Genomic DNA, 27,167 nt, shown 5'->3' with positions numbered 1-27,167 from the left:
TTTTTTAATGCATATTAAAATATATGTTTAACAAAATACAAATTTTGTATCTATAAACTGTCTAAAATTTTCTTGTGGGAAATGCAAGAATAAACAAGAAGTTCTTAATGAGTGAGGCTTGCTTTCTGTTAGGTGAACAGTAGAACCCTGGACTATGAGTCAGGAGGACTGACACTCATCTTAACTCTGGCTGGTGACAGGGAACAAATCATCTGAGGTTCCTAGGTTTCCATTTTCCCATTTACACTACAGAGATAATACCAGCTTTTCGGCTCAGCTCACATGAAGGTGTGAAGATATAATGAGAGAGTGGTTGCAAAATCCTTCTTTTTACCTAAATGTAGGATTTTATTATTATAATTACCATTTGAGAAACGGTACTACTGTTGTTTATTCCCTAGGGTGTTCAGTCATATTTATTCCTTATGTGACATAACAAAGAAGAAGAATGTTTATTAGTTTCCATCACGGCAATGAAGACTAGTATAATAGAAAAACCCAAATACCCTTTGACCATCAGTTTGCCTTTTCCCCCTTATTCACCTAGCAATTAACTTATCTTTCATTAGTTGCATTCCACTTGGTGAAAAGCCTGCTCATAATTTGCATACCAGTGTTCATAACAACATAATTCACAATAGCCAAGAGATGGAAGCAACCCAAGAGTTCATCAATGGTTGAACGGATAAATAAGATGTTATATGTACATACTATGGAGTGTTAGTCAGCTTGAAAAGGAAGGAGATTCTGACATATCCTACAATATGGATGGACTTTGAAGACATTATGTTAAGTGAAATAAGCCAGTCACAAAAAGACAAATACTATATGATTCCACTTCTATGAGGTATCTAGAGTTGTCCCAATTCGTAGGAAGAAAAAAGTAGAATGATGGTCATCAGGGGCTAGGGGAAAGAGAAATGGACTGTTTTTTACTGGGTATAAAATTTCAGTTCTGTAAGATGAAAAGTTGTGGAGACTGGTTGCACAACAGTGCAAATATATATAGCACTACTAAATTGTATGCTTAGAAATAATGAAAATGACAAATGTGATGTTATGTGTTTTTTACTCTAATAAAAAAGTAAAAATAAAATACCCTGCTCATAGATGTTTCTAGTTCTTTCATGCATCTTAAAGTACAAAACTCCAACATTCACTATGACTGAGAATAGAAATTTAAAACATAAGAATAAACTATAATAGCTAAACTTTAATGGACACTTACTGTATGACAGGGACTACGCTAAGTGTTTTATATTTACTATCTCATTTAATCATCACTACAACTTGATGAGGCAGATACCACCATCAATGCTGACTTTACAAAGAGAAAACAGGTACAACAGAGTTATGGAACTTGCCCGAAGTCCCATGGCTAGTAGGTACTGGAATCAGAGCAGGAGCCCAGGCAGACTGGTTTGGAGCAATGCATCTAACCACTCAGGGTATGTCTCACCAAGCTAGCAGAAGGCACTCTGGAGATGAAATTCACTCTTGCTTATTTGCTTAGGATTTCAGACAGGTCTCTTTCTTTCCACACATTCATCTCTAATGCGTATGTATTAACTTTCCTCTCATTTTCCATCCTTCCTTCTTTCCTCTCCCAAAGACTTAGTCACCTAACTATATAAACCTAAACTGTTAGAATGAAAAGTTCCAGGTGATCCAAACATTTGGGCAGAAGCCCCTCATCAAGGTGGCTCAAAAATAGGACTTAAGGTTTTTGGCACCTTCCTCATGTGCAGATACACCATTGCCTTCGCCAGAGCAGTAGGAAAAGCAATAAACATATCACAGAACTACTAGAGGCTTAAGGCTTAATTCTAATTACTAGCAGTAGCTTGTATTCAAGAAATGTTAAACCACAACAACCACTTGCAGAATCTCAACTATTTACCCTCAGTTTTTATGTGATGCAAGCAGAGGGAAGAGAGGCTTCTGAGTCATTGAGGTACTTAACCTGACTGAGGCTCCACTCCTGCCAGGCTGTTGAGAAGATTAGGTTAGCTAATATATATGAAGTACCATGCACACAAGACTTGCAATAAACTATGCAGTCAAAAAATCATAACTAGTATTATTACCCTATACAAAGGCAGATTATTCTCAGTCTCAGCTAGAGGAATAGAATGATATAGTCTTCCTCGTTCCTTCCCTGATATCCTTCCAGTCATGGTGGGTGTGGAGTGTAGAGTGTTGGAGAAGCTCCAGGATCTACCCTGGCCAAGACTGTGATGGCTGCTCTTCACGAGCTGAACCTTGCTTCGTTCTTGTGGCTGCTCCTCCACTGATAGCTCTGTCCTGGGCTTCTTGACTCGATTTTTGTCTTGTCTGGCAGTTCTCCCATGGGCTGAAAGTCCAACCAGCACCCCTGTCACCAGCGCTTGGATGGTGTGGTTTCCTGGGGCTGAATCCCAGGGGTCTCAGCTTCTTCTTCTTCTTCTTCTTTTTTTTTTAAAATATTTTATTTATTTATTTATTTGACAGAGAGAGAGAGAGAGACAGCCAGCGAGAGAGGGACCACAGGCAGGGGGAGTGGGAGAGGAAGAAGCAGGCTCCCAGTGGAGGAGCCTGACGCGGGGCTCTATCCCAGAACGCCGGGATCACGCCCTGAGCCGAAGGCAGATGCTTAAGGACTGCGCTACCCAGGCGCCCCCCAGGGGTCTCAGCTTCTGATTTCACTCCTCACCAGTAACTACTTGCCTTCTCCTGAAACCCATGGGCTTGGCCAGCTGCCTGTGCCCCAGAGTGAAAAAGAGCTGGGGGGCATGATTTGGTTGTTTTTCAATGCCTTTGCTTGAGTTAGCTTTTCTTTGAAAAGAGAACTCCAGGTTTCTGATCTGAGAGGCAAACATTTTTGCTCCCTAGGAGCCCATTCCTAAGGCAATGGAGGTCTGACCTTCCACCCCCTCACTGACTCGCCTGGACTAAACTTTCTCTGCTGGGCTGCTCTGGCCTTCTCCAGGGCTGTAGAGGCTCAGGGTTGTTAACACATCTGACTGCTCCTTTTCCCATCTTGACAAAATTCATTCGGTTGCAACTTTTCATAACTCTTTACCCTACAACCATTTCTAGCACTGTAATTTCTTCTCATTTTTCCTTCTTTGGGTGAGAAATGCCTCCAAAGCCCAGATTTTGGCACAATAACTCCCAGATTGTTTTTATAGTCCCAGTGTAGTACTTCTTTGTTACAGCTCAATATTCCTAAATTTTGTTCCAAGTCTTTATTTTACATTTATAAATATCAGGTTGTATTAATTGGTTCCAGCTTTAAAAATGTTCCATCAGAGGTTATTTTCTGCTATTTTGATAGTGGTTTCGAAACCCGGAACACCAAGGCCCTGATGTGGGCCATGTTCTGCAAGCATCCCTCAAGGACCAGTGCGGAACGGAAAAGATACGCAGATCCTGGGCCTCGCTGTGTTCTTTGAAGACTGTACTGGCCATAATAGCTTCAAAGAATTTCAACAAGTCCCTAAGACATGACCTTCCCTTTCCGAAAACCACGTTGGCCAGGCTTGCCTTAGTCAAGCTGTGCTTTTCTAAGCATCCTTTTACTTGATCTCCGGCAGCAGTTTTTAATACTTTCCCTACAAGTGAAGTTAAACTAACTGGCCTGTAATTTCCTGGTGTGTCCCTAAGCTCTATGAAATAACGGCATTAGGTTGGCTACCTTCCAATTCTTCTTGAATTTTTTTTTTTTGTTTTGTTTTAAAACGCAGGATTGAAAAGGCCAGAGAATGCTTCCTGTCTCCCTTTTCCTTCGTTTCTTCCACGACATACTGCTTTCTGGTCCCAGTAGATCTGCCATTTTAATAACTTCAAACCTCTTAAATGTTTTCACATATTATTTGTTTCTATCTCTGAAGCATGAGTTTTCCATTTTTCATTTTGACAAGCCTCCCCTCCCCCCTGCCCCAAATAAGGGCTTACAATTCCATTGAATAGACTGTTAATTTGAGGCACTGTTAAAAAAATGAGTTTCATATTAGAAATGTGGACAAGGGAGGCAACTAGATTATCATTAATTCTGTGGTCTTACTTGTGAGTTATTATGAATACACATTGGGGAAGGAGCTGAAGAATATATCTACATGCATAGGAATAGGAACCAACAAAATGAAATTACATCTGGGGATACTAATTCAATGTACCAGCAAAGTACCTTAAGAACGTGATGAAACTAATTAGATCTTTATATATAAAATTTGCAACCTGTATCTTTTTAAACTGCATTTGATTCACTACTTTTAAATCCAATATCAGAAGAATCTTTCCATATTTAATGCTCTCCCAGAATGATCTCCCAATAGAAAAGCCCATAAAATTTCTTAATTAAAATATATCAGTTAAAAAAATAACGTCTTATTTTTTTACTGGTAGGAGTAAAGAGGAAAATTAATAATTATTTGTATTCTTAAAACTACACTGTATCACATCATCTTTCAGGTTGCCCAGGTTGTTTGTTGTATAGAATCGATTAATTTTTAAAGTAAGCGGGTCACCAACTAGGGCATACAAACTTTTATTCTTTATAGATGTCTTTTGTTTCAGCAAGCTTTTGTGTTTTTAAGAGTTTTTTGTGGTGACCTAATTTGTCTTTTCTGAATAAATCACAGGTAGGCAAACTATGGCCCATGTCTGGATGGGTGTTTATTTCTGGGTTGGAAGTATGATGATGGCCATCATGAAAGAAAGCCAAACACAGAGTGGAGTCTAAAACTTTTAAGACAGTTGACCCTGACTTCAGAGAAGTTTAATTAACAAACCCCTGTCCAATGGGTAGTTTTTTCTTTCTAATTTATCAAAGTCACAAAGTCCGAAATTTGTACATCTCTTAATAAAGCGCACATACTACATATCAGATTTAATCACAGGTGAGAGAATCTTTGCATGTATGGAACATGTAGACCTCTCTCATGGGGAACATTTCCATCGGCTTGAATGATCCTTAATATTTTCCTTTCTGGTTTTGGGCAGGACTGAATAAACTTGCAAATGAACAAGTCAGATTCTCTCTGAAGACCATCAAACAGACACACGCAGCCAAATATTTGTGCATATTCAGCAAACAAATTTAAGTTTAGGAGTAGATTTTAAAGCATGGATTTTATTGAGTGCTTGAAATATTTTCTCATAGATACCCATCTTCAGGATTTTAAAGTTGTAATTAAAGTACTTGTAGACTTTACCTTTCCTATTGAGTATATTTTATACCATGCAATTACAAATTTAGTACATTTTCACTCTTCTCCCACACCCATGCCTTTGCTGGAGCTGCTCCCTTTTCTTGGAATGCCCTCTCCCACATTTGAATGTCAAGACTGCCAAGATCTACTCGTCCACGGGTGGACAGCTTAGAGCCCAGTGGGAAAGTACTGGGTTTGTGGTAAAGAAGAACAACTTGAGGCTATGGATTTAACTATGCCTAAACCCAAGTTCTTCAATATTCTAATTATAAACTTCCTACATTCTCTATGCCTCCATCTCCCTATGTGTAAAATGGCAATATTTGTATCTCCTTTTAGAATTGTGATATGGGCTAATTGGAATTATTTATTTATTTATTTATTTATTTATTTATTTATTTATTTACTAGAGAAAGAAAGAGCAAGAGAGTGCTAGTTGGGGAGGGGCAGAGAAAGAGGGAAAGAAAGAATCCTAAGCAGTCACCATACTCAGCAGCATGGACCCTGAGACGAGGGGCCAGAACCCACAACCCTGAGATCATGACCTGAGCCAAAATCAAGAGTCGGATGCTCAACTGACTGAGCCACCCAGGTGTTCCTGGAATAATATATAAAAGATCAAAATTAGCTACCCTTTCTTTCCCTCCCAATGCCACCTGTTCCACAAGGCTTCTCTAGATCCCACCCACAACCCCACTCTAACGGTAATCTCATTTTCCTTTGAATGCCCATAACACTTCATCTGCCCCTCAGAAGTCCTCATGGACTTCAATGCATTATGTTATTCACTGTTTAAAAAAAGACTTTATTTATGAGAGAGAGAGAGAGAGAGTGAGAGTGCGCACAAGCAGAGGGAGGGGCAGAGGGAGAGGGAGGAGCAGACTGCCCATGGAGCAGGGAGCCCGATGCAGGGCTCTATCCCAGGACCCTGGGATCATAACCTGAGCTAAAAGCAGACGCTTAACCCAGGCACCCCCTCATTTCTTTAACAAACATTTTTTGACCATTTGCTACGTGTTAGGTTATATTTTTTTCCTTTCTCCCCCCAACTAATCCTTAAGCTTCTTGAGGTTAGAGTCTTTATAATATTCATATCCACCCCCATTGTCTGTATAGTGTTTAACCCCCTAGTGTTGAACAAGAATGTACTTGTTAATTGCTTGGTATTTGGTAAAAACTGGTGACAATATATAATGCAGACAATATCTGTATATCCATTTTCATATAAGTACACATCCTCAACTAGGATTACAAACTGGAAATTATGTTCATGTGTAAGGCCAGTGCATGGGATCATCATCATTTTCATCCTCGTTATTAAATACTACAACTACTACTAATAACATAATAAAGTAATAGCTAACATCCCTCATGCATAAAGGAGAATATTTTCCTCCCATTGCCATATGAGTCCTTAGAGTAGTTCCTGCTAGAGCAGAACATGGTTTCCAAAAAGAGAAGGTGAATGAACAAATGGGCTGTAGCCGTGCCTCTGTGGAATTACATTAACACAAATCTGAGCATATTTTCAAAGAACTGTGGTTTATAAATAAAGACTCTCTCTCATATATACAATCCTATGGCTAGATGAACTCTACAGTTTCAGGGGAAATTACACAATTTCAAAACGAGGCTATGTGTACACAACACCAAGCCATCCAAGTGAAAGCCTGAGCAAACCACTTAGGAATGCGGTCTTTGCTAGCCCAGACATTTCAAGTCGTTATTGCAAATATGTAATGTGGTTCTGACGCTGTTTTACTACTCATGGATGAACTGCACTATGGTGACATTTCACTTTAATTTGCTGTTCCTAATTGACTGCAGGCAAGGAAACCAGAAAGCCAAACTGGTTAGAACTATGTTTAAAGTGAGAACGACTAGGCTCTGATTTAAGGCCAATGAGAGTAGCCTACAAACAGAAGTAAATGTTAAGGGTATGGCCTTCACAGCATCTACCTTGAATTCTCCCTCCAAAATGGAGGATACAGAACTCTACGAATTTCGCATGCAACATAAACAACTTTCTTAGATTACCTTTTCTTCCCCAGTGCAGAGTTTCCTTTGAGAAAGAAAATAAAAGACTTCCCAAAGAGGCTTCTGAGGAGTTTAACTGCGGCAAGTGTCCTAGTTGCTATAGCCTGTGCAAGACTTCAAGCAGAAACAGACTCATGAGCCTTAAAAGTTTGCGAGTCCCAAAAGTGTTTGGGTCTGGGCCTCTTTCATGGTCACCACTCACAATCACAACCGCCTTGGGGTTCTCAGTAGGCACTGCCTACTGCAGCTTTTCAACTCACTTGGGATGAGGTACCAAGTAACTGAGTTCCTGAACAGGTCCTAAGGGTGAAGGAACTGAGATTGGAAATGCACCCTCTTCTCCAGATGTGCATTCTGTCCTTGGCTGACGCTGATCAGGAGCCTGACTTTGTTTTGTGTTCTATATCTGTTTTTACTGAAGCAAATTGATGTTGATGTATGTCTGGTATACCCAAGGTCCAATCTCCGTGGTGCTCATCCTGCCTTCCCTTTTCTTCTGGAACCATTCAGGAAAGGGTATGTGAGTGGGTGTGGGAGGCTTATTGCCCAAATGCTCCACCGGAAGAATGTGGTAGAGCCAGATGTGAAATGGACCTCCCCTGAGTGAAGGAATCACGACCCAGAGTCACAGCACATATTGGAGAGGAATGGCTTTCTTACTGAACTCTGCAATTGTAACATTGTGCTATCCCACATCCAAGTCAAAATGTCTGTCCAGATTAGACATCAAAACTGGCCTGTTATCATCTCTGATTTTTACTGAGCATCTTTGAAGAAGAAAGAGTCCTTTGGGGGGCTAATTGGTCCCAGGCCCGAGAATTGGACAGGGATTTCTATGGCTACTTCAGAAGAAAACTTCCAATATTTTAAATCCAGGTATCACATAGAGTTTCAACTGGAGCAGACACATTTAGAACACCATAACAAAAGGTAGAAGGTATGTTATTTGACTCCAAAAGCACAGAATCACTTTTTCGTAATAGTGAGAGCGGTGGAATAAGAGTTAATGCTGTAAAATCCACACTATTGTCAAGCATAAATAAACCCAATGAAACTTGTTCAGATAGTACTCAGGCAATACTAAAGAGCCCATTAGGAAATCATCCAAGACCTGAGACACATAAAAACTTTATTAGATCACTGAAATAAAGTGCAAACAAGTTTGTCTTAGAAAGATCCAAAAATCTTTATGCTTTCAGTCTGAAGAGCCATAAAACAGTGCCTGACAAATTTTAAATGATATTCTAATTAATCACTGAATTTTTATAGCTTCTTGCGAGCTGTAAATTAGATATTAACAAGGCAGCATGAGAGGCAATCCCCTTGTACTGAGCATGAGTTCTAAGTCTTTGCATAAACCCAATGGTCAGCCAGGCCAGACTTTTGTGTTAAGCATCTGCTAGAAACAGAAAGGACTACCGACCTAAAAATTGTCATTATTTTCATGTTGGTTAAAGTAAGATGGAAAATATGCCCAAATCTCATAGACTGATGGAAAATTATAACAGCTGTGTCTCTGTCTCGTTCAGGGAACACTTTCTGGGGGCATTTTTACATTGTTCCTTTGGTGAAACTAACACTTTGTAATACACTAGTCATACAACTCCCTTTAATACCATCACACACTCAAGAATTACCATGAAAAATTATGACCCAATTCTTTTGTATATAAAAATTTCTGATTTATAGTCTTTAATTGGATACAGCGATGGTGTAGACAATCTAGGACAATTTTATTCCTAGAAAGGGATTTTGTTAGAAGCAAGGCAGATTTTTTAAGTGCCTACCATCAGGCAGCTCCAATGAGGAGCAAGAATTTGCTTTCAAAGAATGAATTTAAAAATTTCTTTTTGAAGTGACTATAAGATTATTACTTCAATTCTCATTTTCTAAAAGTTACAAAAATCTCTTCAATGAAGATGTTCACCTACCTCATAATACAAGGGAACGCTACTGCCTAGAGGTTTCTTTGCCTTTTTAGATGGAGTTCCGAGAAATGCATTTGATTCATCGATCTGTAAGAAAATTAAATTCATCTATAATGAAAAAGAAAGGCATACTTAAAGAATACTTAGATATAAGTAACTTTCAAATACCTAGGTGGCTTGAAGGGTTGAGAAACCTAGCAAGGAAGAGATATTCACTAACTAGGCAAAATATTTATAGTCACTTTGGTAAGCTGTTAGTAATCGTCTGAGTATAGGTCAGCTGACAGGACTTTTCTATGTGGTCATTCCTCGCTGTCCTCTGACAGCTAGGTTTCTCTGTAGACTTAATTTTTCTTGCTATGGACTACCCTGAAACAGCAAATAGTTTAGTCTTTTACTATTATTAAATATTTTATTGAATAAATCATTCCTCAGAGAGCCTAGCATGGAGCCTGGTATGGCCACAGGAATTTTGTTAAATGAATGAGTGCTGAAAGGGCCTAAAATGGGCCTAAATAATGGGCCAAAATAACTCTTCTGGGTTAAACAACACAAATTTATTCTAGCTAAGTTTTGTTTAAAATAATCCACCCCAATTTACCAAACAGCCCAAGGATATGATAGTTGCATTTATTTTGTTATTTTATTCTATCATTTTAAGCACAAAAGTCTTCACGGGGCCTAGAGTGGGAAGGGACAGGTACCTGCTGGAGAATGTCTTGCCAGGACACGATACTGAAGGATTTCCGCTGAGGGACCTGGACAGCAAGGGTGAGGGCTCGGATGAGAACATCATCCTCAATTCGGTTTCCAACTACAAAAGCGATGGAGCCCTTCCAATCATTCTGTTAAAACAAAACAAAACAAAACAAAACAAAACAAAACAAAACAAAACAAGACAATAGAAGGAATTAAATTCTAGATACTCCTGGGTAGGTAATTTTGTGTCAAAGGTTTCCACTAAAACAAGATAATTTTCCCTTTAAACTTTACCTTAAAAGATAAGAGCTGACCACATAGTGTATGTAAATTCCTGACTCAAGTAGCCGCAAGGCGGCAGTGTTGTGCCAAATTTCATGCAACTTGACAAAAAAAAAAAAAACATTTTCTTGAGAAACTAGACCTTTCATGTTAAGGAAGACAGCGTTTAAAAAATGACATGCTTTCAGTAGAATGCTGTCCAAGAATAAGTTGGTCCTGGGAAGAAATAGTTCATTCATATGTTACAAATATATACTAAGATATAATCTTGAAAGCAGAAATCTTTGTTTTTGTTCCCTGATACATGCTAAGACTCTAAATAGTGCCAGAGGCACGGGAGGAGCTTATCAGTACTTGTTGAACGTCGGGTAATTGAATGAGTTGCCAAATGGGCCTTTATATGGGGTAAAAATGTAATCCCCAGAGTTTTTGTAAAGCACAGAACTAGAACACATCTTTTCCTCCTCGTGTAACACAAGAATCTCATTGCTAATTCACAAATGAGTCCTTTCCCTTCCCAGGATGTAGGCTAAAAAATTACACTTGGACACGAAATGTTGCGTCAAATAATTTAAAGAAATGTTATTAAAGACAATATTCTCTTTCAATAATCCCCCTTTTTTGTCTATTATAATGATAATTTCTCTTGGGAAGAAGCAGTTCCCTGGAGATTAAGAAGGGAATTTATTGAATTACGGGCTGGCTGTGTGGTGCTGAGAGTCAGAGTCACGAATACCAGGCCTATGGCTTTTGCACGCTAACAGTTGTATGGGGAAATGGAACAAATGAACACAATAAAGGCATTTGGAAAGAGAAATCAATAATAAGGGAGGGCAGCCTAGCCATGGGACCTGGCTGGGCCTTACTTTCCCCATTTATAGCATGAAGGGATTGGGCAGGGCAAAATTTAACGTCCCTCTAGAGATCTGACTCAAATAGGGTAAAACTCCCTGTTGGTGGATTCCAAAACAATGTCTAAGATGATGTGAAGAGATTTTACACAAATGTAATGAAATGCATAATTTTCTGTGGTTCTCTCTGGTTTCTGTCCAGCCATGGTCAGGGTGATGACAGAACTAGGGTATAGGTGGGAGAAAAGACCTTAGTGCAAATTCCTCCTCACCATCAAATAATCAGTATCCTTAAATGTCTCTTACTTCTCTCCATGAAAACTTGCTAACTACCTAACAACCCCCCCCCAATTTTCAGTTCAAAACAAAAACCACAAATGAAAGCATAAAAATGTGTATTTTACCTACAAAGTGTGTGTGTGTGTGTGTGTGTGTGTGCACATGTCAATGTGGCTCGATGCGTTTCCATCTGTTACACTGAGTTTAAGAACTTTTCTGTTTGTTTGCTAAATCACCATAGGAAGACTGAGCATCTGTTTTTCTAAAATATTCTGACTCTGAAAAGTAAGTATGACATTTATAATGTATTCTTTTGGGAAAAAATTCTGCTATCACGAAACGACCTTTCCCATATTGGATGCCCTTCTTTTTTTTCGTCTGCTCCCACAGTCAAAACTGCAACTATAATCATTGAAAGAGGACAATCTCTTATATTCTCACAATAAAGTACACATGGTTCCTAAACAGGCAATACCCCAAACTTCCCATCAGTTACATTTTCCCACACTGAAGATTTTAACGACCTCCTCTACCTTACCCCCTCCCTGCTGCAAATGTCTTTGCCAGGATTTGAAAGCTAATGGTGACAAGGAGGGGTTGCCTCTCCACTGTTTGGGGGGCAAATCAGAAAAAGGGTATTGTAGTCCACCACCTATCCATTAGTATCTGGTGTCAAAGGCAGGTGTTGACTATTTCAGACCAGAAAAAAATAAGGGAGGAGGAGGAAGGAACTAACAATTATTGAAATCCGCCATGTGCCAGGCATATGTTATCTCACTGAATCCCTGAGTAATCCCTTTAAATAGGTGCACTAATACTTTATAGATGGAAAAACAGAGGCCCAACGAAGTCAAACAACTTGTTCAAGGTCATCATGGCAGAACCTCATAGAGACCACATACGTGGCTTACAATTTTGTGAACGTTTTAGAACAGTTTTGAGAGCAAGTCTTTGGGGTCAGAACGCCTTTCCATAATCCTTAAATTGCAGCTAATGGCTACCTCATTCATAGTAAACATAATAGATGAAGATCTGTATCACATGTTAAATGTATAAAACCTTCAAAAATAGATTATGGAGTAAATCCTTAAGACATCTTAAGGTTTCTTTCTTTTTTTCTTTTTTTTAAATCAATGATAGTTTTACAAAGGCTCAAAGATGTTAAGGAAATTTCCTGAGCTTGTCTCTTTCCAAGTCGAGTGTTCTTGTTACTTTGGTCTGCATGCACTTTAACACAAGATCTGTTCCTCCTGTTCACGGTACTATACTGAAAATTCTGGGCCCGGTTTCTCCACTGGAAGGGGTCTGGCGAGTCCAGCTGAGACTCCGTTTCCATTCTGTACTCGTTAGTCCCCCAAACTCCTGCTCCTGGAATAAGATCTCCTTGGCAAAACGGGACCCATGAAGGACTTTGTCTGAGTCATGGATTAATGTCAAATCACATTGCCAGAGAAGCCAGGTAAGCATGAAATGGACTGATCAGACAGTAATGCAAATCTAGAATGTCTGCAGAGAAGGATGCACTCACTAGCATGCTGCACTAGGGGGCAGCGAGATGTCAGGAAATGCATAATATTCAAGTAATGAAGAGTAAGTCATTGCTCTGGGGTCTAATTAGGAAGAACCGTTAAATGAACAATGCTCAGCAAATGTAATTTATCAATCTTTCTCTTACTACTTCAGGATAACTACGGATTCCAAAATTTCCACTAACTGGCAGCAGTTTTAGAAATAGGAAATTGTTTTGGAAAAACGGGGACACAAATCAGATTTGGTAAAAAAGCTATTAAGAATACCCCTCCATCATGTATCCCACCCCGACATGCAGTTAAACACAGTCCTTAAATTTGGGTTTGCAGGGCAGCAGGACAAAGTGAGTATAGAGAAAACAAATGTGGACGATGGGTGAGAAACGAAGCTACGATGTGTACATTTGTGTCATCACACTTGGGAGCCCTGAGGTGCTGGCTACCTGTGGGTGAGTTTCGCAAAGCTCAAGAGGTTTGTGTTAACTCTTAGCATAAACCTAGACAAAGAAAACATTAATAATTTTAGGAAAACTACACTGGATGTATCCGATGGTGGAGGATACAGGATTTCAGTCTGGGCATACCTCAAAAGCCTTAGGAAATGAAGTCGGCTCTCCGCTGGCTGGAGGCATATACCGGACACAGTTATTGCTGAGTCTTGCTTTCTAGCCATTATTGATAAAGTCATTCAAAGGATGGAATGATGTCATGTATGGACACAATCCATTACCCTTTATTTACTTTACCAGCCTCACCTAATTGAAGCTTGGCAGGAGGGCGTCTTAACCCAAACACAGACATACTACTTTTCCAAAGCAAGAAAGTATTCAGACCCCAGCTGTCTCACACACGCCTACTGTCCCAGAGACACAGGGTAGATTTATGACTCCTTTCTTTCATACATTGCAAACTCTCCAAATTTTACTTAGGCACTTCTATATTCTAAGATAATTACAACAACCCTTTAAGACAAGTGAGAAGTAGCTTTTGGACGAGGGGAAGGTGACTGCTTCCTTCTATTACCACAAGGAATCAGCTGGGAGGGGAATGGCAAGGACACACATGCTGTCTTCTGCTGCCTTTGCTGGCGTGTGGCACGGGGCCTGCTGCCCTCAAAGACCTGAAATGAGATTCCCACAGCCAGCTCCCCGGAGCTGAGCCCACCCTGAGGAGCTCGAAGAACCAACAGTAGTCGCAACTTTTCTTTGGAGAAGATGTATACAAGCCCCAAGTCAAATCAGCTCAACATTAAAAAAGTCAAATTCTGTGCAGTTCTTTAACAACTGTCCCGATACGTGAACCTATACTTTCTGTGGATACTCTGCTGCAAGGATGACCTTCTTGTCAAGTAGATTCACTGCCAAACAGAGAGGGATTTGTGACTGTCTGTCTCATACCAGGTTTTCTCTTCAAAGGGGTCTTGGATCTCCATCAGCCGAAGAGTGTTAGTGTGGGCTGTTAGCCAGCAGAAGAAATATTTTTATTACATAGAACTGGCTGCTATAATCGTATTTGTTAAAAAGGGGTTATAACTATAAAATGAGTTGGGAATAGAGATTAAAAATGGGTGCGCATTGTTATCTAATAAACAGGAACAATACAACCGCCCAGGATGTGCGGTCATCTAACTGCTTTGACTGCCTTTACTAAACAATTTCTTATTATAGATTCTTCTTTAATGATCGATTCCTCACAATTTATTATAAATACTATAGCTTGACGCATTGTCATCATACTATTAGAACGGCTCCTTATTTAGGAATTAGTTCATGTGGCTGTCACATTTTCTCAACTAGATTATAAGCTCTTTAAGTCAGAAATTCTGTTTGATCGCTTTTGTACCTCATGGTGCCCAGCAGAGAAATAGGAAATAAAGCAAGGCTCTCCCTATAAACAACTGTTGATCAGTATTTTAAAGCAACAGAGAATGTGCTTGGACACTGAGGATTTTGACCCCGAAAATCATAAAGCTCTAGAACGTAGCGTATCAGGAAACTGGGCAGCACATATAGAGCCCACAGCTCTTTTTGGGAGGAAAACGGGCTGTCTCTGATCCAACATGATTTCTGCCAGGCATCAGTGACAAGGGTGTGAGGAGTTAGGACCTGCAGCCATTCCTCTGCCAAGAAAGGTTTCCTGGGCGTAGCTCAGACAAGCAACCAGATGGTAAGGAAAGGAAGCAGCTCTTCCATTGAAGAGGGGAAAGCCAAGGCTCACATACAAACGTGCATTGGCTATAAAACCATTCCTCCTTTTCGTTCCTTCCTACTGTCTCCTGTCACCCAACGAGAGGGAACTCAATGGCCCGCTCCTTCTTCCCCTTCACCTAACTGCCTCCAGGCTGCAAGTTCTGTGATTCCTTTCTCCTTCAAGGTGCCTCCGAAATTCTCATGGCGAGAGCATAAAGGGGTGGGGTGGGGAGAGAGGAGAGACAGAAGCTGCACACGGTATCAGGGGTCTAGATCCAGAATCTGCCAGATGTGCCAAATAAGAGCCTGACACTTGCCTCCTGCAGCAACGTCACTACCCCCTCCATCCTAATCTTCCCCTCCATCAGGAGTGTGCTGGATCTGACTGCCCCCGCACTTCCGGGCTCTGGCCGGTGAGGTTGCGTTGATACCGTGAAATCCACCATGGCGGAAGTGTTGAAGCTACAGCAATGCCAAGTGCCACAAATTAGAGCTTTGCCTTGGAGAACAGGTTGTTAAAACGTTTAGCAGCAAGTCACAGCTCCCTTCCCAGGAAGGCCCGTGTGTCTAAGACTGACTTAGGAATGACTGAATGAAACAGTGAAGACTGTCTCAGGGAAAATATTGACGGCAAAGCAGATTCTATCCACCTGTCACATTCCCCACTCCCATACCTGTTCAGCAGCGCATGGTGGGGGAAGTGATACTGTCTGCTGATGGATGCTGCTTTGGGTGGGACTCAGCCTTAAACACTATCTTTCAAAATGGGCTCTATGAAAAGCAGGTGACAAGGTAAGGACAGAGAGGCTACTATGGGAGGAGAAGGGGCAGCCTACTCCAAGGCTCTCCTTTTCTCCTGACCATCTCGGGGCTACTTTCCCACTCAGGCATCTGAGTCACTGGGACCACTGCCTCCTGGGGGAGGGTCCCCAAGTACCCCTCACCCACAGATGGTAAAATTCCTCACACTTCCATGACCTGCTGGAAAAGGTCATTTTGACATAGTGATTAAGAGCCTGGGCTCAGGAGGCAGACTTCCTGAATTCAAATTTCAATGTACCATCTGCGTGTCCTTGGGCAAATTACTTAACTTCTCTGTGCCCCATGTATACATGAGGATAACGACAGTACCTGCCTCATGGGATTGTTGTGAAGATAGAATGAGAAAACCTATAGAAAGCCCTTCAGAGCACAGCACCTAGGAATGATCATAGCCATTATGAATATTATCGTTGGTGGGGGGCTTCTGCTCTTGGTAGTTGTTAAAACAAAGATGGTTATTCCATACACACTGTTCCAAGTGTGGAGAACTTATGAGTGAATCAAGAAAAAAAACCAAACAGAGTATCAACAGTTGTATCATGAAAAAGAAACTCTTCATTTGAATGACAGTCAATTTGTAGAGTAACTTGGTCTTTGACAGTGATAAACTTATTACCTGCTATATTTCTAAAATATTTAGGTGCTTGGAAGAGAGAGCAAAAGTCATGAACATACTATGTTTAAAATTCTAAAGGTATATAATTGTTAGAGCTATGGGGAAAAATGTGAGTGTGTGGCAGAAGGGAGCTCTAAGTGATTTTGTGCTCGGTAGAGGCCAGGTTGAGACACCGACCCACATCCAATGGTGAAAGAGACAAGGGTTTGAGTCAGGGGAAAAGTGTGGAGCTGACTAAGGAGACGGTGAGCTCCAAGGTGGCCACACAGAGGTCTGGGGGACGACAGCTGCACTGCACTAATTCTTACTAGAGACAGAGACCAGCTCACTGGCTTAAAAAAATAAGAACACGGATCACACGCTTGGTATTTGACTTGCAAATATTAATCTGATTAATTTTGTGGATGCAGACTTAAAACACAGATACCAGGCAGGGCTAGTTCTTAAAAACAAAAGCAAAGTGAGTAAAGTTTATTTTTGGTAGAGAGTGTTTGGGCACCTCTTTCTCCAGATAAGACAGGCTCCCTGGCCTGTTGCTATATTCTGGCTCCCCTGGGCCCCTTACAGGGCTAGAATTCAGCATCCCCTTCCCCTGCATTGAATACAATCTATCCGCATCACCTCCTATTCAGCTCAGGGACTTAATTCTTGATTTGTTAACTAGATAAATAAACAGACCCCTCAGCATTAGTGACTGGAGCTGTCTTAAAATATTTTTTCTCTCCGTGCTATCTGCATTTTCAGAAAAGAATCCGAGCAACTCCTGGACTAACTCAAAGGGATGCCCTGCTAATGGGGGTATGTTAGCAGTGGTCTGGGCCAGTGGAAAAGGCTCCCCTAGAGTCATATCACCTCAACAACCTCCTACTTTGCCCATGGGCCTGGCATATAGTAGCATTCAATAAATGTCTCTTGAACTTAGCAGCCAAAACCACACACTAAAGAGAATTTTTACACACGTTTAGTATGGGAATGACAACTAAGTATGTGGCATTTTATCAGGTACGCTCAGCACTTTGGAAGGAACTATGCCTCTGAATCACTGAATGTTTGAATTAAACAAAGAGCATATTCCTTTGATAGAGAGACAACACCGTAATGTCTTCTGTTCACTGATGAGAACACAGCAGTCCAGAAATATCTTCACTGTGCATGCACATGCTATCTGGCTGGTTTTCCTTGTCTTCACAAATATTAAATATGATCACTGATTAAAATAATTGAAGTTCTGGTGCAAAAGACACAGAGCTTTGAAGTACTGTCAAATTCTCCCTCTGCGGTTTCTTAGACAAATGACCTTGGGCCTACCTTTGTGACTCAGTTCCTCACTTGTAAAAATGGATCTAATAATATAACCTTCCAAAAGTTTTTGCTGGTCTCTAGTAAACAAATACACCTAGGATCATTTTGCACATTGTAAAGTACTGTGCAAAGGTAAAATATTAATGTGTGTAAGGGAAATAGTATTTCCCTTAGAAAGTTCTGCAAAGATGGGTTAAAAGAGGTGATCACTTCTTCAATTTTGAATATGGATATGTCCTGCAGATCTTCTTTGGATGGTTTAGCCTCTGAGCTTGGCTGTTTGATTGTTTTTCTTCCGTTTTTCAGAGTCCTCGGCCCATCCCACCAATCTAGCACATGAGCCTAATTTGGTTTTGCTCCATACATCAGAGAGTTTTAAGACAGCTATTAAAACACCACATGGAAAAGCTTTGTAGGGAATTCTACTCCACAGAGAAACCACAGAAACCACTACACACCTTAACTATCTCCCCACCCCCAACAGTTGGCTAAAATTACGGCTCCATTATGTTCGTACAATCCAACCAGTTTTATTGCTTGGAGCAAAATCTGAGGTCCAAAATGAACTTCAGAACATAAAAAGTAAGGCAAACCTCAAAAGGAAACAAGCTTCTTTGGGTTTTCAAACAAATATTACATATCAGAGGCATTCTTCTAACGGAGGAGGCCAAGCAAAGCTAAGAGGAGTCCTGCTAATTGCTCCACAAATGTAAAATTGGAATCAGGGACTCACCCAAAGAAAGGAGGTCTCTTTTCATCATCAGATATTAAAGGCTACAACCTTTCATCAACTCCATCCTCAGACATGAGACCCTCTTGTCCCTCCCTCAAGTCTCTTCAGTGTTGAGTTACTATCTCCCACATTAAAAATTAAGACGTATTTTCAAGACTCAATATTAGCTCATTATTACCCTATTGTAGCCCTTTTCTTTGGTTTTTATTTTTCCCCCCACCTTCATTTCTCTATTTTTAAATGTCATATATCCACTGAATATTGTGGTATGTTCCATAAATTTGTATAACCTTGGCACTGGGACTGCTCAGAGGAAACAAATAACCAGCCAGTACTCTTTCTAATGAATCATTTATGCCCCATAGCTGCTTTTTGGTTAGTTATGTGTCATGGACAACTCATTTCCTTGCACTTAATTCAAGTGTCCTCATTTACCATTTGTTTACCACACAGCCACTGATGGAGTTTTTTGTTTGTTTTGTTTTGTTTGTTTTGTTTTGGTTTGGTTTTTTTGTTGTTTGTTTGGTTTTTTTTTTTTAGCCACTGTTGGAGTTTAATTTCTACATCCATCTAGAGTGAGTACAGAAGCTCCAAGGACACTTCTGACTACTACAAGGATATAAGACTGTCTTGATTATAAACACTCTACCTTATTCTCCCGCCAATTCAATGAAATACCCAAGAAATGCCAAAATTTCAGCCACCAAATTATGATGCGGGGAAGAAGGGGCATCCAAAGATGGTCCTGGGGCAATGCCAGATCTTCTAGATACCCAAGGTCGATCATGCTCATAGGGAATGATGGGTCAATCTGAAAACTCCCAGAGGTTCTCTCAGAAAAGATATGAGGGTGCACCTTGAGCAAAAGCGTGCTCGGGAATCTGTGCTCTGCCTTAATTCAATAAGAAATGAGCAGCAGTTCCACTCAGCACGCCTTTATTAAATCAGTGTGATTAAATGTCTCTGCTGTAAGAAACTGTAGTGGTTACACAAAACCAACTAAGACAGGAGTTTGAAAAGTAAGCAAACAGTGTTTATGTTTCACAAGAAGTTTCTTAAGAGACCTTTCCTTTGTTCAGGCTGCTTAACGGCCCCAGTTGCTCTGATGGGCCCATCAAAGCAATTAGAATTTGCAGCTTTCCAGAGCTGGCATCATGCAACGATCTTGACTTTCCCAGCCTCCCAGGAATCAGGAGTTTCTCAATGAAGGCAAGAGGTGGTGGAGATGTGTCTCTGTGAGAAAACTGGGGTAAGACCACCAGGCTGACAAAGGGTAAAAAGAATTCAGCAGTGGGTGGGGGAATGGGATAGACCGGGGGTGGGGGAATGGGATAGACCGGTGATGGGTAGTAAGGAGGGCACGTATTGCATGGTGCACTGGGTGTTATACACAACTAATGAATCATCGAGCCTTACATCGGAAACCGGGGATGTACTGTATGGTGACTAACATAATATAATAAAAAATCATTAAAAAAAAAAAAAAAAAGAATTCAGCAGTATCAGTCAGTCCTGGCGGGAGGGCAGAATAAAGCATGGGTGACTGTCTGAGGCAGTTCTTGAGATCTTTTTCCTAGAGCGCTCATGACTTTCTTCAGATCTTCACACCAATGCCACTGCTTTAGGGAAGAGTTTCTTGGGAGGCTGACGAGAAATTGGGGTGGAGGAGAGTCAGGAGGGAGGGCGTCACTGAAGTCAGGGGAGGAGCGGTGTATATCGTCAAAGGCAATTAGAAGGTTACCAGTGACCTTAGCAAGAGCAGTTCTATTTGAGTGAAACTGCTTCCTGCTCATTTCTTCATTCCTGCAACACTATATGCCCTCATAATTCACATATCTCCTTTACCATATGAAACTCGTGTAAGGACCATGTGACTAAATATTCCAAGTTAATGATTATGATAAATTTCAAGCCCTCAATCTGGATATGGTTATTAATTTTCTCCAATTACACAAGTACATGGGGTCTATTTATTGGTTATATCAGGGCAGTAATTCATTATAATTATTCCTCTCCTATTGATTCCCTAATATAGTCCCTACAATAGGTCTTTCAATGGTGTAATAAAAAGAGCACTGGTTTTAGTATCAGAAAACCTGGTTATTAGTCCTGATTCCAACCACATGGGCTTGGAAAAACATTCAGGTACTCAGAATCTGGACTGTAGTAATACAATGTTTATAGCAGAGAGTCATTCATTCAACCAATATTTACTGAGGAGTTACTAAGTGCCAAACATTGAAATGGGCATTAGGAATAGGATGTATAGGCATAGGGCATAATCACTATCCCTAAACCACATCAGCCTGGGAAAGACGATACACAAGTGAAAAGAGATTATTTATAGAAGTATTTCCTAGCTATAAAGCACTGTGCAGTGTATTCATTTTAATTATTATATTGTTCATCCTAATTTATTCACTAATAATTAACATTTACTATGTGGGTACCTATGTTGTATGTGCTGCCCTCGAAAGGGAGGATGCAAAAATAAATAAAAGCAATTAAAAGAAATGAACTAAATCTGTATATTTCAACATGGAAGACTTCCAAAACACAATGTGGAATAAAAAAAATTGCAGGATGAAATATGAGAGACTATGGACTCTGGGAAACAAACTGAGGGTTTCAGAAGGGAGGGGAATGGGGGATTGGGCTAGGCCGGTGATGGATATCAAGGAGGGCACGTATTGCATGGAGCACTGGGTGTTATATGCAAACAATGAATCATGGAACACTACATCAAAAACTAGGGATGTACTGTATGGTGAATAACATAACATAATAAAAAATTTTTAAAAAATGCAGGATTGGTAATAGAAAATGGAACTAAAAAGTCATCGTACAGTAACATACAGTAAACAATACTATGTATTATTCATGGATATAGATAAACAGGTACATAGGTAGGCTGAAAGGATATACATCAAATTCTTGATAGAGTTTGTTTCTGGGAAGAGAGAAAAAGGGATGGAACAGGGGATGACAGTAAGGACAAAGTTTTCAGGGTTTTTGTTGTTGTTGTTGTCGTTGTTGTTTTGGTGTTTACTTAAAAAAAAAAAGAGCCAGCAAACTAACAGTTGTCAATTTCTCATGATACAATTTTCCATGGTACAAATGTGCTTATTATATTATCCTTTGAGCTTGTCTGCTCTTTAGAAAATCTGTAAAGAGGTCTGCTTTCAAAAGATCCACAGTCTAGTAGGGGAGACAGATGTATGTATGAAAGTCACAATGTAAGGTGATACGCATTTTACTAAACCACATCTCTCCCCGTGTCTTAGAAAAAGTTTCATGGGAAGATGTCACTTGAAGAAATAGCAGAAGGAATTCTTTGACTATGTCTCCTGCTTGTCTCTTTGCTGTCTACACAGTGGCCTCACTTCCACTGCCTCAGAGAAGCAAGACTTTCTTGCTTAGGTTTCCTCCCCTGTTCATATTTCATCTCAATACATCCTTCGCGAGTCTCAAGAACTTGCTCCTTTTGCTTAGGCTAAGGAAGATTCTGACCCTTCTCTGCTGTTCTAGAGCCAATGACCCACTTTCCTTTGACCTTGTCTATAACTTTGTTCCTTCCATTCTCCCATCTCTCCCTCTCCAGTTTTCCAGCCCTTTTTCCCCTTTCCTCTCTATGGTATTTCACACTTAGATAACTATCTTTACCTAATTCCAGTCTTCCTACTAACAATTTCCCATCCGATCTTCTTTTCTTCATGATTGAACTCCCCAGAACATGTGACCTATACTTAAGGCTCCCATATCCTGATAAGCCCCATGTTCTTAAATCCTGTAGTCTTATTTCCAACTCCCTTCCTGACCACCATTACCCACCACCACCCACCCTATTGAAATTTCATCTTTGAAGGTCACTAATGATGTCCTCATCACCAAGTATGGTTGTCTCTCCCTATTCTCCCTATGTCTCCATAGGTGGGAGAATTTACCCTTCTCCTTGATCTAACTTCCAGGATTCCACCCTGTCCTCATTCTGTCTTTACTCCTTTGGTCATTCCAACTCTGACCATCAGGCTCTTTCTTTTCTTTCTGTTTCATACATGAGGATCTTTTAGATATTCCACAGAATTCTGTTCTTAACCTGTTCTTCTCCTGGCACATACTCTCTATTGAATATTTTAGCTGCTCCCACGGCATCCACTACTTTCTCTCTACCAACAACCCCTAAGTTTATGTTTCCAACCATGGACCGTGAGCTTATTTTTGACTTCCTGATGAACATTTCTACTTTGATGTACTACCATCATCTCAAAGTCAGCATGTCTAAAAACTGAGCTCTTTGCCTCTTTGTATCCTAAAAACAAACAAAACAAACAAAATCTCCCCTATCAAAACCAGTAAAAATCATCTAAGTTCATTCTGCTGAATTTGTCTGTTTCCGAGACTTTGCATTTCTCCCAATCATCGTAACTTCAAATCCTTTCCCATTCTCCTCTTGGATAGGCAACTACAGTTACTTTCTTCCCAGAGTTTCTTGAATCTGCCCCTTCCTTTTTACTCTCATGGCTATTCCCCCAGTTCAATCTATAACTACCTTGAATCTGGACTATTGAAAACACCTTCTACAGGGTCTATTCAAGCCTCCAGGTTCTTCTATCTCCAACCTGTTAATTTTCCTAAGACATCAAATTCATCATTTCACTCTTCCTTCACAGAATTTATTTTAATTGTCTAATTCTTGGACTCCAATGGGATATGATATAGTCCAGACTCTGAGGACAGGAACTCAAAGCTCTTTACATTTCCTTCCTCATGTATATTTAATACCATATCAACCATTACTTTTCTAAACTCTCACAGTTCAGGCAAATTGTTCTCTGCAAATTCTTGAGCTTCAACTTTCTCATTTAAATAGGAATAATATTTTTAGGGTGTTTGTGAGGGTTAGCCATGATGGTGTGTGAAAAGAACCTAATACAGAGTCTCGTTGGTGGTTAACTGTATATCATAAATATGCCATTTGTTTTCCCAGTTCTCTGCTCACCTGGTTCTTTTATACAGAATGCCTTCCTTCCAGGGGATGCTTCATTTGTCCCAGCCCATGCTTCATTTGTCCCAGCCCAATAGTGATCTTTATGTCCTCTGTCTGCCTATAAAAACTCACTGTCAATACTATTTAGTACTATGCTAGTAATATAGTTACATACATTGTGATCACTCTATTAGTGTATGTTTTAAACATTAGTGTGCATCAGACTCACGCTTGATAAAGCACAAATTACAGGGTTCTACCCTTGAATCTCTGATTCAGTAAATCTAGGGTGGGGCCTGAGAATCTGTATTTCCTATAAGTTGCCTGCTATTGCTGTAGCTTCTTTTATTTATTTATTTATTTATTTTTGTTGGTTTCTTTGGGGGAGAGGGGCAAAGGGAAAGGGAGAGAGAGAATTTGAAGCAAGCTCCATGCTGAGTGTGAAGCTTGCTTAAGACTCTCTCTGTCCTTTTCCCTCTGCCCTATCCCTCTCTCTTCCTCTCCTCTCTCTAAAAAAGAGAGAGAGAGAGAGAGAGAAAGAGAGAAAAAGAAAGAAAGAAAAAGAAAATTATATTTTCCTCTGGAATGCATTTCAAAAGTTATATTTTGGGATGGGCCTATCTTATATTCTGGAAATTCATAAAGCACTAAGTAATTTCCCTAAGGGAATTACTAACATCCGAAGGGATGTTTCTGTGTCAAGGACCACTCTCTGCCTTCTCTGAAACAGATGATGGATGGAGGAAGGAGGATTAAGAGGAAGGTGTCAATAGCAAAATAGGATAAGAAATGAAAATGGGGAAAACTTTCAGAAGATAATGAAAGGGTAATTCTGTCCCCAAATCTGGGGAAGATAATGGCTGGCCACTTAATAATGGCCTACTCTCCCTGTAACCTACTCACATCTCAGCTACTTCTGGGCTGAAGGCATATTATGTGAAAAGGCTCCTGCTCAACAGCTGGCATTTTCAATGTTTAGAATTGACTGATGGGCAAGGTCTATAAAGACTGACATAAGAAAGATCTGGAAAGGCATCCACCTTGCCTAGCTTGGCTTTGTTTTAATCCCACCTTTTCCAATCTAAACTAGGGTATATGGTCTTTTCTGCTGAATTAATTTAAAACAATATGTCAGGCACAACTGTTCTGTTTCTACATGTTTGTTTGACTGAAAACTTTCATTGACCAAATTAAGTGGGATGAGTTTAAAGACTTTTTCAATAGCTGAAATTCAAAGTAGAGAGGAAATTTTCAATCTTGTTTTTGCTGGAACACTGACTTCTATAACATAATAGTAATTTGAGATGGTGGTGAGGCCAAGAAACAGATAAAGCAAAAGGAGGAATCGTAAAGAAGCTGAAAGCAAACTTTCACTGAAGCTACAATTGGATAAGTAAAGTGACTCTTTATGGTGTATGCCATGAAAGATGAGCTGGTTTCCTCAGCTGTGTCGGTGATGGTGCTAATGAGGTTACAACCAGAGGGCCAGTTCCTATATAGACTTCACATGACCAGAAATTCTGCTTCACATGACCAAAAGCTTTGATTTCTAGACAAGATTGCTCGTCAATGAACTCAAGGGGGACTAAGCAAAAGCCTTCTGAAGCAAAACAGGCCATCATTACTTTAAATATAATTTAAAGTGTATACCCTTCTGACCTACTGTTGTCTTCATCACAGAAAGTAATAGTGTAATACATCTATAGTTATTTCCATAGCAAAAGTTGAAAATGTGGTCACAAAAAACCATTTTTTTCCATGAACATTTTCCTAGGTTGGTGCTAAATGTACAAGATATGCAAGACAAGATAAACAATAGGCATTCTTTAATGCTTTGCTTTGTAATTACAATAACAAGTGTAAATAAAGAAACCATTTTTATCCTTGTGCTGCCTTCTAAATATCTGATATGAAGATAGAAGTGGTTGAACTGAATATTCCTAATTTTAAGCTAGTTTAACAAAAACTCAAGGATTATATACATATAAGGAGTCATATACATTTTTAGAGATCATATGCTTTTTCATTGGTGTTTATATAATTTTGGGGGTTACTTCTCTGTTTCTATTCAATCTATGCTGCCTGAGAAACTTATTTTTGCCTGTGCCACCCAGGGGCATACATTAGAACCATATTTAGCAGAAGACGCCATAAGAACAACACAAAGAATAATGATTGTGAGGGGTGAGGAAAAGGGGAGGCCAGGAAACAGAATTTATTTAATTTTAGAAAGCATTTCACAAGTTTTCATACTCCAAATATTGGGTTACTATGGAAGTAGAGGAAATGTTTTGTCATGGTTAGAGAACACAAAGGTAAGGTTAAGCAGGCACTTCTCTGGATGAAGCAATATTAACAGTGGGGAGCCCTAGGGATCATTCTTGGATAGGTCTTATTTAACTTCTTTTATTCAAGATATGAAAATAGATTACAATGAAATCTAAAATTGCAGAGTCCAATCCTGGGAGATTTCCTTCATTGTCATTTAGTCTAATTCCTTTATTTTGCAGATAGAAAGAAAATCTATAACATTTTGGTCAAGGTGACACAGAAGCAAGAAGCATGTTCTGATTTCCAGACAATGGGCCTTCCTCTGCCACCCTGACTTGCCTTCATTGTTGGATGTTGTGAGAGTGACACGGCACCATTAAGCACTGCAGGGAGATTTCACAAAACTCTGTGAGCTGAGCAAGCACATATGTCCAATGAGATTCAGTGTAGGAATTCTAAGTGAATGCTTTGGGGAAAATATAAATTAGTCACAAGTGTAGAGGTTTTGATGATCAATTATAAGAAATGTGTCAATATGTAATGCTTTCCCATAACCATCAGCTTAATATGTTACAGATCTATCGAAAGGCCTTTGTACATCATATCTGGGAAAAATGGTAGGAATTAATTAGAAAACATTACCCTACCATTGCACAAAACCAGTGTCTTTATTCTTGGAAAGCTGTGTTTTAGGCATGAAACCTAAAAAAGGATTGAATAGCTGGAAAAATTCACAGAATGGCAAATAAACTAGTCATGGAGAAGGAGGGACTTCAGTGGGACAACTGACTAAAACACACTTAGGATACAGAGGGGGAAAATACACAGTATGTCTTTGTCTTTTCAGGCTGTTATAATGGAATACCATAGATTTGATGGCTTATAAATAACAGATATTTATTTCTTACCGTTCCAGATTCTGGAAAGTCTGAGATCAAGGAACCTGCAGATTCGTTGTCTGGTGAGAACTCACTTCCTGGTTTATAAATGCTTCTTACTAAAACCTCATATAGCAGAAGTGGTGAGGGATCTCTCTGGGGTTTCTTTAATTAGGGCACTAATCCCATTCATGAGGGCTCCACTCTCATGACCTAATCACCACCTAAGGCCCTACCTCCAAACACCATCACAGTAGGGATTAGGTTTAAACATATGAATTTGGGGGTGGGGGAAGCAAGGCACAGTTAAAAAAATAATGGAATTAAAAAGATTGATAAGTGGCTTGTACTCTCATATATTACTGATGGGGGTTTAAATTGCTGTAAACCCTTTGGAAAACTTTATGGTAGTAGCTACTGAAGCTAAATCCATGCCTATCCTATGATCCAGCATTTCCATTCCTAAGTATATGCCCAAGAGAAATGAGTACATATGTCCAAAGAAAAATTTGTACAAGATGTTTATGGCAGCATTTTTTGTATTATTTCAAATTAGGGATGACCCAAATGTC

At 39.9% G+C, this 27,167-nt stretch overlaps 1 protein-coding gene across 1 annotated transcript in view; it reads right to left on the bottom strand.

Annotated features, from left to right (window-relative positions):
- SPAG17 (sperm associated antigen 17) overlaps nucleotides 1-27,167 on the bottom strand; it is a 214,253-nt gene that overhangs the window by 168,762 nt on the left and 18,324 nt on the right. Inside the window, exons 2-3 of the mRNA XM_008706365.2 lie at nucleotides 9,862-10,002; nucleotides 9,161-9,244 (exon numbers count right to left, since the gene is read on the bottom strand). Of these exons, the coding sequence (XP_008704587.2) occupies nucleotides 9,161-9,244; nucleotides 9,862-10,002 (225 nt within the window). The remainder of the gene's footprint in view (nucleotides 1-9,160; nucleotides 9,245-9,861; nucleotides 10,003-27,167) is intronic.

This window comes from Ursus maritimus, unplaced genomic scaffold (genome assembly GCF_017311325.1).
Source record: "Ursus maritimus isolate PB19 unplaced genomic scaffold, ASM1731132v1 scaffold_12, whole genome shotgun sequence".
In the NCBI taxonomy this organism is placed as follows: Eukaryota; Metazoa; Chordata; class Mammalia; order Carnivora; family Ursidae; genus Ursus; species Ursus maritimus.
This window is presented reverse-complemented; position numbering and strand designations above follow the sequence as displayed.